Consider the following 13,472-nt stretch of genomic DNA (forward strand, 5'->3'; position numbering starts at 1 on the left):
ATATGATATGGACAAATTGTTTATATTGCATTTTATTTTATTTGAAATAAAAATAAAAAAAAAAAAAAAACCACTTAAGCGTACATGGGAATGTTGGCGTAATCACGAGGATCGTTGAGTCTCAAAGGAATGTTCATGCCTTGGATGGTCTTCATTTCCTCTGAAGACAGCTCAAAGTCAAAGATGTCTGCGTTTTGGGCCATACGCTTTGGATCGGATGATTTAGGGATGACTGCGATCTTGTTCTGGATCAACCAACGAAGAATGACTTGAGCGACTGACTTTGGGGGATGTGCCTTCGCGATCTTGCCCAGGCGTTCCTCTTCAAACAAAGGTACAGCACCCTTGGCGGAGTCGTTTCCTAGCTCCACATAGGAAGCAGGGCCAAAGCTAGAATAACCAGTGATCTGAAGACCCTGCGATTGAGCATACCGGACCAGGTCTTGATTATTGAGATACGGGTGGATTTCCACATGCAACACTGCAGGCTTGATCCTAGCATACGATAAAAGGTCCATCAACAGCATCGCATTGAAGTTGGACACACCAATGTTTTTGACTTTTTTTGAATCCACCAATTGCTCCATTGCAGTCCAGGTCTCTTGAAGGGGGACGAAATCCTGTTCGTTGTTACCCCATTCTGGAGGATAGCGTTTTTCGAATGGGACGAATTTGAGTGAGATTGGGAAATGGATCAAGTAAAGATCGAGGTAATCCAATCCTAGGTCTGTGAGTGTTTTGTCAAACGCCATAGGAACATGTTCCTGACGATGATAAGTGTTCCACAGCTTTTTTTTTTTTTTTGTAAAAAAAAAAAAAAGAAAAAGAAATGAATGAGTATCGAACCATAAATAAAAAAAAAAAAAAAAAAAAAAAAAAATTCTTTCTCCCTATAGTATAGTTTTCATTTATTTACCTTGGATGTGACAAAGAGCTGTTCACGAGTGACAAGACCATCTTCGATAGCCTTCCTGATACCTTGTCCGACTTCAACTTCATTGCCATAATCGCAAGCGCAATCGAATAATCTATTGACAAATTTTCCCACGCCCAAAAACAAAAAAAAAAAAAAAAAATCAATTCCGTGAAAGTGAAATAAAAAAAAAAAAAAAAAAAAAAAAAAGCTTTTGACTGTCTTGAATATTAATGATCTTTTTTTTTTTTTTTTTTTTTTCGTTACCTGTAACCAGTTTGAATGGCCTAAACGCAATCCCATTGAAAAAATATATATACATATATAATGATAATAATAATAATAATAATAATAATTAATAACGCTTTGATCTCCACTCTACTTGCTATCCAAGTCTGTGTGTTTTTTGTTTTTTTTTTGTTTTTTATGGATATTTGGATTGAAAAATGCATGATGCATGAAGGGGGAGGAGACCCTTTCCAAACGACAGGAAAAAAGCAACCCTTTTTTTTTTTTTTTTACGTAAAATAAAAAAGAGTGGTTTGGAGGGGAAGGGAAGGGGATATTGGATATATAGATATATATATGTGTATAATATAATATACATTTTACCTTGTAAACAATATCCGCAGCCTTATCCTTGGGGACCTTCCAAGTTCCAAAGCCGAGGAGTGGCATCTTTGCACCACCTGGTTGCAGAGTAAGAGATTCGGTGGCCATGTTATGCAAGGTAGTATAGTATAGTCTAGCCTAATACGTTGAAATGAGAACAAAAAAAAGAAAAGAAAATAAAGAGAAATCGAATGAACGTCAAAATAATGAATGAATGAATGAATGAATGAGTGAATGAGAGCATGAGTTACATGTTACGACATAGACAGTTTCTAGGACACTTGTGTCTTGTCTGTGTGTGGAATGCATTAATGAATATATAATGTTCTCCAATTTTTGATTGGATAGGATTTAACATTGTCTCTCACACCATCTCTAATTGGAGGAGATAAAACTGATTACGTGTTTTTTAGTTCGTTACACGCGCTAAAAAAGATTTCTTTTTATTGTTTATGATAATGATAATGATAATGAATATATTATATATGAAGATGAAAATGAAGATGAAAAATGAATAATGATATTTATAATGATAATGGATGATAGTGAAGATGAGTTAGGAAAAATATGATAATGATAAAATGATGATGATTTGAAGGATATACAGATGAATAAAATTAAATATATATAACTATAGACAGAAAAATGCCCTTTTTTTTAAACTAATAAAAATAAAGGGATGTTGTGTGGTGGGTGCCCTTGAAATTGTGAGAGCGGGGTATACAATAGATTGTTATCTTTTTTTTCTTTTTTCTTTTTTCTTTTTAAAGCTGTGATGATTGCTCCAATTCTGCTCGCTGCTGCTGAAGCTTATGATATGAAAGTGGCTGAGGCTGACGGAGTTGTGTCTGATGTTGTTGCTGATCCTGTTGCTGTTGCTGCTGCTGTTGCAATGGGTGACTGTGTTGATGACGAAGACGTTGATAATATTGCTGTTGCTGTCGCCACTGAGTATTGATCTGATCAAGCGACCTCTTCTCACGCAACAACGCACGCTCCTTCATCATCGCCGTTGTCCTCTCAAGTGCTAAAATCTCAGCCATCAACGATTCATTATCCTCCAAGTGAAGACTCTTGGTCCGCATATGTCTCCTCTTGAATGAGGCTGCTATCGGTGTGGATGGCGTCGATGCTGATGTCATCGTCGGTGCCATCGGTCCCGTCAGAGGCGCGATCGGTGTTGTAGATGGCCTATTCAGAAGAGCTGTGACGCGTTCAGAATAGTTGGTCGCATTTGTAGGGGATCGTGGAGGCGTACAAGTCATTGTTGTTGTTGTTGTTGTTGCCCCATGAGCGTACACATCAGGGGATCGCGACAGGGTCTCAAAGGGGATCGGCAACGATGCAAACGGTGCCAACGGAGGAACTCCTGCTCTAGGAGAAGAAGGCTGTGAACGACCATTCTGACCCACCGTGTTCCGCCTTGATCGAGATGAATGATGAGAAAAGTAACCTTCCTCCACTCCCGGACTCGTAGTCGCCGCTAATGAGTATGATGATGAGTATGGAGATGTCTGTGAGGAGGAAGAGCGCGATGAAGACGGGGCATGATGATGAAGATAGACAGTTGGATGGTGACGAGGAGGCGCTTCCAATGGCAAAGGTGGCGGAACCAGTGACCTTGGTGACATTTTGCGCGATGAAGATGGAGATAGAGGCGCTCCTATTGGGGGAAGGATCTCTTTAGATGAGAAAATGGATGATGTTGGAGATCTTGGGTGGTGGTGGGATTTCGAGCGTGGACGCTGTCTTCTTGCTCCAACCCTATAATGCTCTCCTTCCTCTTGTCCTTCTTCACCTGGCGCAAATCGCTGTGGCTGTTGTTGCTGCTGCTGCTGCTGCTGCTTAAACTGACCGTGTGGCTCATGATGCTTTTCAAAAGAAGTAGCATTGCTATTTGAAATCCCATTAGCAGTAGCGGCAGTAGCAACAAGAGAGGCCTCAGAGGAAGAAGCTCTTTGCCTCTCATTGGCCATTCGAGCCAGATATTTAGGCGAATAATCTTGTTTATGAGCTTTGGCAGCACCACGATCAGGGACCATGGGCAAGTATGTTAGCTGAGGTCGATTCAGATGTAACTTATCTGTGGCCATTCTCAGAAGCCAAGGTGGGACTCGGCTAAAGGAAATCTTGTGGATAAAGTCGGACAGTCTTCCTTGGACGTTGAGGAACCGACCAAAAGATCGGGATCCAACGACAGCTCCCTTGGCAATTGGGAAACGTTCAGAACTGTATCGTTTGAACGCTCGAGTGATATTGTCCATTGATTTCGTCTTCATATCATAGAGGGCATTTGCAAGCGAGATACCATCCAAAATAGCTTGAATCGCTCCTTGTCTATATGCGCCCATACAGAGAAAGGAAGTATAAAAAAGGCGTTGACAGTTTTAGTAAAGAGGTTTTTTTTTTTTTTTTTTTTTTTTTTTTAAATGTATCAAAGCAGCAATTTTAATTACTTACCCCGCAAAGGGTAGGATCTTGTGACAAGCGTCGCCGATGAGGACAGTTCGCTCATGGTGCCAGACCTTGAACAACTTTGACTCGAGCATGACCTTTGAAATTCGCTCCATATTGGTGGCATCAATAATCTCACCCACAGTGCCTGGTTTGGCAGGCCCATGAGTTTTACGCCTCGGGGTAAACCCATGGGGAAGAGAATCCGCATGACTACTATGGCTACTGCCATTGATCGATGAAGCTGCACTATCGCCAACTGTGTTTGTATTTGTTGTGGGTGATGGTAATGGAGAGGGCGATAGTAGTGGTGGTGACGATAGTGGCGAGGGATGTGGAGATTTCCATTTAGAAGCACAAGAAGTTTCATATTGTGTGAAATGGGCAGAGTACGAAGGAGGGTGAGGGTGTTTACCAGGCGAGACAGGGTCGTCCATCATGGCGCTGCTTGCGCTAGATGAGATTGGGCTACTGCCACTCTCTGAGAGTATTTTGCTGTGAATGCTACTACAATCACTCACACTGCTGCCTTCATCACTAAAAGGATGATTTGAATCATGGATATCATGGAGTTCATCATGGTGATGGTGGACATCGTGGTGGGCCACAGAGGCGTTCTTGTAATGACCATCATGTTGGTACGAGACTCTGAAGTCTGGCAGGGTATAGTCTCGAACTAAATCACAGACATCCGTAGTGAGCTCGGGCCACCATTCTGCAAATGAAAAACTCCGGACATCTTCTTGTCCTGCCTCAGAATCCAAGATGCGCCCTCCAATGGACCAAGCGAACCTGTTGCCTACAATTGGAATAAGCCAAATCTATTTTTTTTTTTTTTTTTTTTGAATTAGATTGGATAGGAGCAATTGGGAGTTTAGCCTATTAGACTCACTGCAAGCTTCTATTGGTTAACGCGAAACAAAGCTCGTAAAAAAGGGTGGAAAAAAAAAAAGTTTGTATAGATTTCCCCCTGGGCAATTGAATCTGAAAATAGAGTCTGTGCATGAACACTAAACGCTTCGGGGGGGAGTTTTTTTTTTTTTTTTTTTTTTTTTTTTTTTTTCCATTTTTTTAATAATGGAGTGTATAAGATGGGGCGAGAGCAGTAGAACAGAAAGGAAAAAAAAAAAAAAAAAAAAAAAAAAAAAAAAAAAAAAAAAAAAAAGAGCATTTCTAGAATTGAAGTGTGGTGGCAGGGGAAGTTAGGGGAGGGAATGGGAGAGAAGAGGGGAGGACAGAGGCGGTTATGACACCCTACAAGTATTTAGCAATGATTCAATTGGTTCTGTCCCGGTTACCAGGGCCAATTGAGCAAGCCATTAATTAGTCTTGAGAGTGTGCGAGTATGCGAGAGTATGAGGATTAAGGGAGTGGGAATGCATAACCAAAATAAAATAAAATAGAAAAATAAATAGAAAAAATAAAATTGCTGCTAGGTAGCACTAGACGCGTTTTGGTATCATCTTGTGTAGTCGGATAGGATAGGACAGGATAGGATGGGCAAAATTGTTTGAAGGAATATCCGAGGAGGAAAAAAAAAAAAAAAAAAAAAAAAAAAAAAACCACTCCCTTACCGTGTATGGGCTTTTCTTGCCAATGATACCATACAGTTCACAGAACTCTTGTTTCAAGATAGGGAATCTCTCCGGGTCAAGTTCATCTGTGATGCCCACAACACAGTGTTGATCAAACTTCAGTTTCTCTGAATCTGATTTAGGCAAGAGACCCTTTTCTTTCAAGGCCTTGTGCATACATTGCCGTACTGAACTATAGGCTCCATCTGCGCCTACAAGGATATCTCCACGATACGTTGACCCGTCTGAACATCGGATCTGGACACCTTCTCCCTCTATCTGAGTCGTAGATAAAACACGTTTACCCATCAATAATTTCCCTTCAGGGATATGAGAGACAAGCATCTTGAAAAGATCTGGTCGACCAAACACGATGCTGTTATAACCATATCTGGATATTTTTTTCCGTGTCGAGTTGTGAGGAAATGAGTAAGATGAGGACAATGTTGATTGATTAAATGATTGATTGATTAGATGAGTCGTGCATAGAATAACGTTGCGAAGGGAATAATAAGGCATTCACACATTATGCCTTGGTTCATTTTCCATCATTTTTACATATCTGTCGCATCTACATACCTTTCTTCAAAGTGCTCTAGATCAAGATGCCCCTGAGTCTCTAGATCTTCCTTCATCACGTGAAGTCTACCAGCAAACTTACTGATCTTGTAAAGCTCTTCTAACAATCTGAAAAAAAAAAAAAAGGGTCCAGATTTAAGCATTTTTTTTTGTTTTTCTGTTTTTCTGTTTTTGAATACTCAAGAATGGTCTGCATGAACTAAGTGGTTTTTTTTTTTATCTGCAGTCTCTCGTTACTAATGAGCCAAAAAAAAAAAAAAAAAAAAATCCAGTCTGAAAAAATAAAATAAAATAGAATGAGAGCTATATAGTCTACGGATATTGCAGAAATGGAATTACCCATTGAGCATGGGATGGGGGAGCATGTATGAAATTTGCTGTGTTAGCTGAAACATGCCCAGGTTCTTCCTCTTCTTCCTTTTCTCCCTTCCAAATGTAGAGATTGATCCATGAGATATGGAAAAAGAAGAGGCTGAAGGTTGAAGAGAGAGAAAGGGTGGGAAAAGACTCCATGGACATTTGGCCGTTTTTTTTTTTTTTTCTTAATGGATTATGTAAACGAATGTAAACGATGATTTGAACAAAAAAAAAAAAAAAAAAAAGGGAGGAGAAAGAGGGACTTACCCTAATTGCTCGAATAGGCGTAAGACTGTGCCGTTCAAGGAGATGGCGCTACCTAACGGTCGATGCTCGGGTGATCTTTCCAGGATTTGATAGTCGATCCCTGCTCGTTCCAACATGATGCCGAGCATAAGGCCTCCAATGCCTCCTCCTACAATGAGGACATGCAAATTCGGAGTCTCACTCGCCATTTATTATATATATAATTTATAGAAATAAAGAAATAAAGAAATAAAAAAAAAATAATAATAATAATAAAAAAAATAAAAAAAAGGAAGAGTGAAGTTGTGATGGACAAGGTCGAAGGAGATGGAAGTGAAAGTATAAGTGGAGGTGAAGGTAAAGAGGGAAAGGGTGGAGAAGAAAATATACATACACTCTGACTGATTGCTTAAGAGAGGATGAGAAAGAGAATAAGGATGAGAAAAAAGAGTAAAAAGAAAAATCAGATATATAAAAAAAGAAAAAGATAAAAAAGATAAATAAATCTTTATATATATGTACACATATACAAATGAGAGGAAATAGAGATGAAGCACTGGCTATTGAATGTGTTGAGAAAAGATCGGAAAATGCGAAAAAGGGAACAAGAGTTGAAGCGTTAACCATAATCACGATGCGAGAGCGAGAGATCGTGTTTTAGAAAGAAACTGGGTTCCTAAATTGGTGGGTAACACAAAGTAACACACCTGAGGGAATTAGTAAGGGCGGTGCACAACCAAAGGTGGTCCGCGCTTAATGTGGATATGTTTTTATAAGATGGGCTACAATAGGGACAGCGAACAAAAAAAAAAAAGAAAAAGTAAAAGAATAAAAAAAATGAATATTGAGAAAGAGGAGGAAGGGGTAGAAGGAGAATGAAAATGTCAGATGAGAGATAATTGGGGAAGTAAAAAAAAAAAAAAAAAAAAAAAAAAAAAAAAAAGAGAGAGAGAGAGAGAAAAAAAGGGAAAAAAGGGAAATCAAGAGCTGAAATGAAGGTATGACGATCCACGGATGTTGGGTGCTTTCTGCAAAATGAAATCGAAGGAAGGGTCGGGTCAGGGTCAGGATGTGAAGAGGAAAAGAGCAATGAATTTATAAAGAGCAAACTGTGAAAAAGCGCAGTATATGAATTAGCATTTGAATAAAAACAAAGAGATGATAGAAAATGAAGAATGAAGAATGAAGAGCGAAGAAAGAAAGAAGGAAGGAAGGAAACGAAAGAAGAAAGGAAGGAAGAATGGTCAGTAATTTGTAATAGGGGAGGCGGTGACCCATGCCCAACAATGGCAACTGTCGTTCAAAAGTGCGCACGGAGATGAAAAATATTTTTAATAGCACATGCTATCTGGGACGGCCTTGTGCTTCAATGTCGATGTAAACAAAGGCCAAGGCTTTACGGAGAGGCGCATTCACTATTTTTTCTATGCAAGCCCTTAGAACCACAACGTGAATGATAAGAATGCAGAACACTCTATCCATGGTTAAAAACAAAATTAAAAAAGAAAGGCGTAAACTCTTTTTTTTTTTTAACCCTGACCAAGTGAATAGTTATTATATGAGATGTATCTTTGACAATGCTAAGTCTAGTCCTTATTGCCCGAACCATGGCCTCGAGTAAAGGTCAATGCACTTCTCCCCTCTTCCACTTTCCTTTCTATTGAACAGTGGTCCATCGTCGCGGTATCCAAGCCACGGAGGACTAGCAATAATAGTTTAAAAAAATAAAATAAAATAAAAAAAAAAGATCTGGTCCTTGACATTTCGTCCACCGAAATATGGCGAGTTCAACTTTCTTGGTTCAGGGTCGATGACAAATTGAGATATTAATAAATAAAGCATGCATCCAACTTGGCTTACTTGCACGGCCATAAGGCGAATTGATTTGAAGAAGAAAAAAGAAAAAAATGTAAAGTCATATCACTCCTATTGGACTATTGGAAACATTTTCTTTGTTTCAGAGATGCTGTGTCTTTTCTCTCTCTCTCTCTCTCTCTCTCTCTCTTTCTCTTTTTTTCTCGACTACAGGCAATCGGCCTTCTCCCAATGCAGGTACAAGGTTGAAGAAAAATTTAAAAAGGGACATCTCCATTCCTTGATAAAATTAATATATACATATTAACCGGTATATTATTAAGTCTCTATTTGGCTTAGAGGCTCAATTGATAAAAAAAAATAAATAAATAAATAAAAGTCCTCGGAAAAAGTACTTCGTCATTCAGATAAAGTAACCTGTCTATCCTATCAAGAGCTTGTTATTTTCTCAAAGACATCATTGCCCATGAGTTCCCTATCCGCTTTCTTCATTCATTTGTTTACCACTTTCGTCATAATACCCTTTTTTTTTTTTTTTGTCATACTTTCACCGAAAGACAAACACGCAATATGCATTTAAGGTTCCCGTCTCTGGTCACCAACTATTAATCTTATCCGGCTCGAAGAGGAGAAGAGGAAGAGGAAGAGGAAGAGAAGGAGAGGAGAGTGTTTATAGTCTAGGGTATGTGCGTCTTTACAAAATCCTATCATCCTATCCCGTCTCTCCTCCCCTTCCCTTTCTTTTTCCCTCCCCACCTTGTTCTACTGTACCTGAACTGCTCCCCCTCCTCTGTCTGTCCCACCTTGACCCACTGCGTGTGCAATGAACTGTTACCTAATGTGGGTTTCAAAAAACCACAATGTCTTTAAGTAATTTAGAGTTTTTCTGGGCGCCTTTTGTTTCTGATCGATTTTCATTTCCTTTTATTTTTCATACATGGCAAGCCGGGGAAAGAGAGGAGGAGTAGGGAAATGCTGAGGGGTAAAAGATCCAAAGGAATAAAGTAAGATACACATAGTATGTTTAATACATTAATAATATAATCAATATGCACCTTATTATTTTTGGGATGCATCCGTGTCTACATGTACATGTATATCTTTATTATTGAACGGACAGGGAGGTGATGGTGATGGTGGTGGTTGGTGGTGGTGGTGGGGGGGGGGGGTGCAATATTTAACAACCGCCAGCTCAAGAGTAGACACATATGATCATGCAATTATATATTACATGTATAATATTTATTATAGATTTTTGTGCATAGAGATGCTGTTCGCCCTCCTTTTTTAGCCTTTCTTCCCCAAGATGGCTTTTTCTGAGCATTAGGAAAGAAAGCAATATGGAAAAACTCCGTTTATCAAGATAGGGTCAATAAATGCATGTATATATAAATGTAGATGTAGATGTTCAGTATGGTGTACCAAAAATGCAGTGTATCTCCAAGTGACAGGGTCCAAAAACGCTTTTTGGTGTTCGCCTCGTTGCATAGCCTCATTTTTTTTCTTTTATTATATATATATTATTATTATTATTATTATTATTATTTTTTCTTCATGTCTAAAAAAAAAAAAAAAAAAAAAAAAAAAAGCCCTCCAAAAAAGTCACGTCAGCCTAGTGTACATTGTACATTGTACATGTACATGTTACATGTTTAGGGAAATGTCTCCTTTTACGCTGATCAGATGGATCAATTAGCCTCTTAAGGGAAATATGTGTGCAACTTGTCAGTTAACGGCAACAAAGTGGAACAGAATGTACAACATCTAATGTATACGAGCAATGGCCCATTGGCCACCAACGCCATCCTGTTGTGTGGGAATTTTTTTTTTTTTTTTATTCTCCTTTTTTTCTCTTCAATAACGATAGCTGTAGATCTTGTTTATTGTCTTTTTTTTTTTTTTTTTTTTTTTTTTTTCTGAGAGTATCTGTGTAGCTATAGAAGAATGAGTCGGGTCACCAAAGGATGTTTTTTTTTTTTTTTTATTTCCGTTCTTCAATTTGATTGCGCCGACATCTTTTTTTTTTTTTTTTTTTTTTTTTTTGTCAACAACCAGTTTCATGAATAAATAAATAAATAAAAAAAAAAAAAATTGGAGTCCCGCTTCATAGTTTTCGTAGGAAAGTCCTAGATCTTTTTTTTTTTTTTTTTTTTTTCTTTTTTTTTTCTTTTTATCAATGTGTCATGTAGTGTCACATTATTAATTAACCCTTTGCATTGCATATAGCAAGCGAGATCCTACTACACTTCCTCTATCCCCCCCACCTCCACCCCCTCTTCCTCCTCCCCGCCCCCCCAAAAAAAAAAAAAAAAAAAAAAAAAAAATTTAAATTGTGCGCCCTTGCGCCGGCCGTGTCAAAAGATAAAAAGAGAAAAAAGAATCAGCGCGACGCGTTCACGTTCACGTTCACGTTCACGCGTCGGTTGTTTCACAACGAGATGATCAAACGCGCAACGCGTATCTTTTGAACCAGGGTGACTGTTTCTTACCAAGAAACTATGTAGAGCACATAACACACATCACACACATCACATAAACATACACACAACTCTCCCTCCATCTTGATGAAAACTTGATTCCACACACACACTCCCTCCTTCCCCTCGAATGTCACTTCATCTTTATCCATTCCTCATTCGGACAGTTCATTCACAGGCTCAATTCTTTAATTTGTCTCGATTCAATACCGTTCATCATTATCATCGGACATTAGCTTTTTCTGCTCGTTCTATTGCAACTACAACTATTACCCTAAGGACTGCTGCTACAGCCAAAAGATTATTACCAAGCATGAGTACCAGCCTTGAATATACCCCTGACCGTGCTCAGGAATTGGTAGATAACCTGTCAGATGTTGTCAAAAGGATGGAACAGACTTTACAGAGCAAAGGAGATAATGCACAGAAGGTAAATAATAATGGGGGGGGTTTTTTTTTTCCTTTTTCTTACGACTCTTTCAAATAAAAAGGAGTTCTTTTCAATTGACTCTTTTTGTTGCTATTAAATATATACATATACATATAAATACAAATATAAATATAAAAGGCACGACTAGTGGCAGTCAGCAAGTACAAGCCTGCATCCGATATATTGGCTGTTTATGAGAAATCTGGACATTGCCACTTTGGTGAGAATTATGTAAGTGCTTTTCTTTTTTTCTTTTTTTTTTTTTTTTTTTTTTTTTTTTCCTTTGGAAGAAAAGGGTATCTCTACATAATAATATTACAAGATTTGATTATATATTTCTAACAACGCGTTAAAAAAAAAACTGAAAAACCAAAAAAAAAAAAAAAAAAAAAAAAAAAAAAATTGGTCCACAGGTTCAGGAACTAGAAGAAAAGAGCAAGGAGGTAAAAAAAAAAAAAAAAAGATTGTTTTGCTGTGCTGTGCTGCGGTCTATTTTGGTCACGCGAGCAATGTGTCAATTATCAATTGTCAGTTGTCAATTGTCAATTGTCAATTGAAAGTAAATAAAGTACATGGGTAAAGTACATAGAAATTTAATAACCGGTTTTTATTTTTATTTTGTTAACCAAAATATATAAAATAGTTACCCAAAGACATTCAATGGCATTTCATCGGATCACTTCAGTCTAACAAGTGCAAGATTGTTGCGGGTAAGAAGAAGAAAAAGAAAAAAAAAGAAAGTTTAAAAAAAAAAAAAAAAAAAGTGGATACGACATTAACTATATTTATGCCTAATACGTTTATTAAAGCAATCCCTAATCTGTTCGTTGTGGAGACTGTGGACAGCGCAAAGAAGGCTTCGACTCTGGATAAGGCCTGCGTGAGTGCTGCTCGATCTGAACCACTTCGTATCTTTTTACAAATCAACACGAGTGGTGAGGATAGTAAGTTTTTTTTTTTTTTTTTTTTTTTGTTTTATTTATCATTTATGCTCATTATTTATTCCAATATTCTTAACTAATGGTTTTATCCCAATGATCCCCGATGATCCTCAACCATTTTTTTTTTCTTTCCAGCCAAGAGTGGAATGCTTCCAAATGAGGCCCTAGAGGTGGCACAGCATGTTGTTTCATCCTGCCCTCACCTTAAGCTGTCCGGTCTAATGACAATTGGATCACCAAATCCTGACTTGGATAACGGTGAAAATCCAGATTTCAAGGTGAGGTCCCAGCTTCCCCTTCTCCTCCGTTTCCTCTTTCTCCTTTCTCCCTTCTCCTTCTTATCCTACTCCTCTCCTTTTTATCCTACTTCTTTCTCCTTCTCCTCTTCATCTTCTACCAATCTGGAACTTGGGGGAGATGATAAAAAAAATAAAAAATAAAAAATAAAAAAATAATAATAATAATGGATAAAGAAAGAGTGGAGTCGCATAAGCTTTGCCTTTGCTTGTGCCCTTTTTCCATTTTTGCTAAACAGGTATATCTTTTTTTTTTTTTTTTATTTTTTATTTTTTTATAGACACTAAATCAATGCAAGGCGACAATTGAAGAGGCACTCAAGATCACGGACCTGGAATTGAGCATGGTAAAATATTTATATATAATATTTTTTTTTTATTTTTACGCTATAAACCCTGTGTTATAAAACGCGCACACGCCCTCTCCCTTCTCCCTTCTCCCCTCCGTTATCTCCGATTGCCTCCCCCTCCTTCATTCCTGGGACCTGGCTCATTATCATTGCCATTATCACTGTCATCATGATCCAATGGATACAATGACAGGGTTAAAAGAAAAAAAAAAAAAAAAGAAAAAAGAAAATAATAATAATCAACTTTAATTTCAATAGGGTATGAGTGATGACTTTGAAAGAGCTCTTTTACAAGGATCGACTAATGTTCGCATAGGCAGCACTATCTTTGGATCTCGTCCCAAGAAGACTACTGTCCAGTAGTGGCGGTGGCAGTGGCAGTGGCAGTGGCAGTGACAGTGGCAGAAGCAGCAGTAGCAAAAGTTTGT

At 38.1% G+C, this 13,472-nt stretch overlaps 5 protein-coding genes across 5 annotated transcripts; 1 reads left to right on the plus strand and 4 right to left on the minus strand.

The window, feature by feature from the left end:
* Nucleotides 1–67: 67 nt before the first annotated feature.
* BCR41DRAFT_334286 (xylose reductase) lies at nt 68–1,792 on the minus strand. The gene is made up of 4 exons (XM_022021922.1): nt 1,526–1,792; nt 1,181–1,200; nt 917–1,028; nt 68–788 (listed from the first exon to the last, which is right to left on the minus strand). The coding sequence occupies exons 1-4, from the start codon at nt 1,631–1,633 to the stop codon at nt 75–77; spliced, it is 954 nt and encodes a 317-aa protein (XP_021883478.1). The 5' UTR covers nt 1,634–1,792; the 3' UTR covers nt 68–74.
* Nucleotides 1,793–1,923: 131 nt separating this feature from the next.
* Nucleotides 1,924–3,863, minus strand: BCR41DRAFT_18383 (hypothetical protein). The gene has a single exon (XM_022019776.1). The coding sequence runs from the start codon at nt 3,802–3,804 to the stop codon at nt 2,290–2,292; it is 1,515 nt and encodes a 504-aa protein (XP_021883479.1). The 5' UTR covers nt 3,805–3,863; the 3' UTR covers nt 1,924–2,289.
* A 712-nt stretch (nt 3,864–4,575) lies between these two features.
* Nucleotides 4,576–7,287, minus strand: BCR41DRAFT_18430 (hypothetical protein). Its single transcript, XM_022019780.1, has 5 exons — nt 7,258–7,287; nt 6,757–7,136; nt 6,133–6,240; nt 5,859–5,944; nt 4,576–4,800 (listed from the first exon to the last, which is right to left on the minus strand). The coding sequence occupies exons 2-5, from the start codon at nt 6,942–6,944 to the stop codon at nt 4,733–4,735; spliced, it is 450 nt and encodes a 149-aa protein (XP_021883480.1). The 5' UTR covers nt 6,945–7,136; nt 7,258–7,287; the 3' UTR covers nt 4,576–4,732.
* A 396-nt stretch (nt 7,288–7,683) lies between these two features.
* On the minus strand, nt 7,684–8,427 carry BCR41DRAFT_349915 (hypothetical protein). The gene has a single exon (XM_022023565.1). The coding sequence runs from the start codon at nt 8,011–8,013 to the stop codon at nt 7,831–7,833; it is 183 nt and encodes a 60-aa protein (XP_021883481.1). The 5' UTR covers nt 8,014–8,427; the 3' UTR covers nt 7,684–7,830.
* Nucleotides 8,428–10,905: 2,478 nt separating this feature from the next.
* On the plus strand, nt 10,906–13,472 carry BCR41DRAFT_380469 (hypothetical protein). Its single transcript, XM_022027265.1, has 8 exons — nt 10,906–11,457; nt 11,596–11,688; nt 11,871–11,900; nt 12,101–12,167; nt 12,267–12,401; nt 12,534–12,676; nt 12,976–13,041; nt 13,303–13,472. Exons 1-8 carry the CDS (start codon nt 11,158–11,160, stop codon nt 13,405–13,407), a joined length of 939 nt encoding a protein of 312 aa, XP_021883482.1. The 5' UTR covers nt 10,906–11,157; the 3' UTR covers nt 13,408–13,472.

This window comes from Lobosporangium transversale (genome assembly GCF_002105155.1).
Source record: "Lobosporangium transversale strain NRRL 3116 chromosome Unknown BCR41scaffold_10, whole genome shotgun sequence".
NCBI lineage: Eukaryota > Fungi > Mortierellomycota > Mortierellomycetes > Mortierellales > Mortierellaceae > Lobosporangium > Lobosporangium transversale.

What these genes read in the sequence shown, in the direction of transcription:
- BCR41DRAFT_334286 (XM_022021922.1), bottom strand. Translation starts at nt 1,633, where the DNA reads ATGGCCACCGAATCTCTTACTCTGCAACCAGGTGGTGCAAAGATGCCA. An exon ending in GCCATTCAAACTGGTTACAG is followed by an intron (nt 1,029 to 1,180) that starts GTAACGAAAAAA and finishes ATTTGTCAATAG; the next exon opens with ATTATTCGATTGCGCTTGCG. An exon ending in AGCTCTTTGTCACATCCAAG is followed by an intron (nt 789 to 916) that starts GTAAATAAATGA and finishes AAAAAAAAAAAG; the next exon opens with CTGTGGAACACTTATCATCG.
- BCR41DRAFT_18383 (XM_022019776.1), bottom strand. Translation starts at nt 3,804, where the DNA reads ATGAAGACGAAATCAATGGACAATATCACTCGAGCGTTCAAACGATAC.
- BCR41DRAFT_18430 (XM_022019780.1), bottom strand. Translation starts at nt 6,944, where the DNA reads ATGGCGAGTGAGACTCCGAATTTGCATGTCCTCATTGTAGGAGGAGGC. An exon ending in CGCCTATTCGAGCAATTAGG is followed by an intron (nt 6,241 to 6,756) that starts GTAAGTCCCTCT and finishes TTTTTTTTTCAG; the next exon opens with ATTGTTAGAAGAGCTTTACA. An exon ending in TGAAGGGAAATTATTGATGG is followed by an intron (nt 4,801 to 5,858) that starts GTAAACGTGTTT and finishes AAAAAAAAATAG; the next exon opens with ATTTGGCTTATTCCAATTGT.
- BCR41DRAFT_349915 (XM_022023565.1), bottom strand. Translation starts at nt 8,013, where the DNA reads ATGGGTCACCGCCTCCCCTATTACAAATTACTGACCATTCTTCCTTCC.
- BCR41DRAFT_380469 (XM_022027265.1), top strand. Translation starts at nt 11,158, where the DNA reads ATGTCACTTCATCTTTATCCATTCCTCATTCGGACAGTTCATTCACAG. An exon ending in AAGGAGATAATGCACAGAAG is followed by an intron (nt 11,458 to 11,595) that starts GTAAATAATAAT and finishes TAAATATAAAAG; the next exon opens with GCACGACTAGTGGCAGTCAG. An exon ending in GTGAAAATCCAGATTTCAAG is followed by an intron (nt 12,677 to 12,975) that starts GTGAGGTCCCAG and finishes ATTTTTTTATAG; the next exon opens with ACACTAAATCAATGCAAGGC.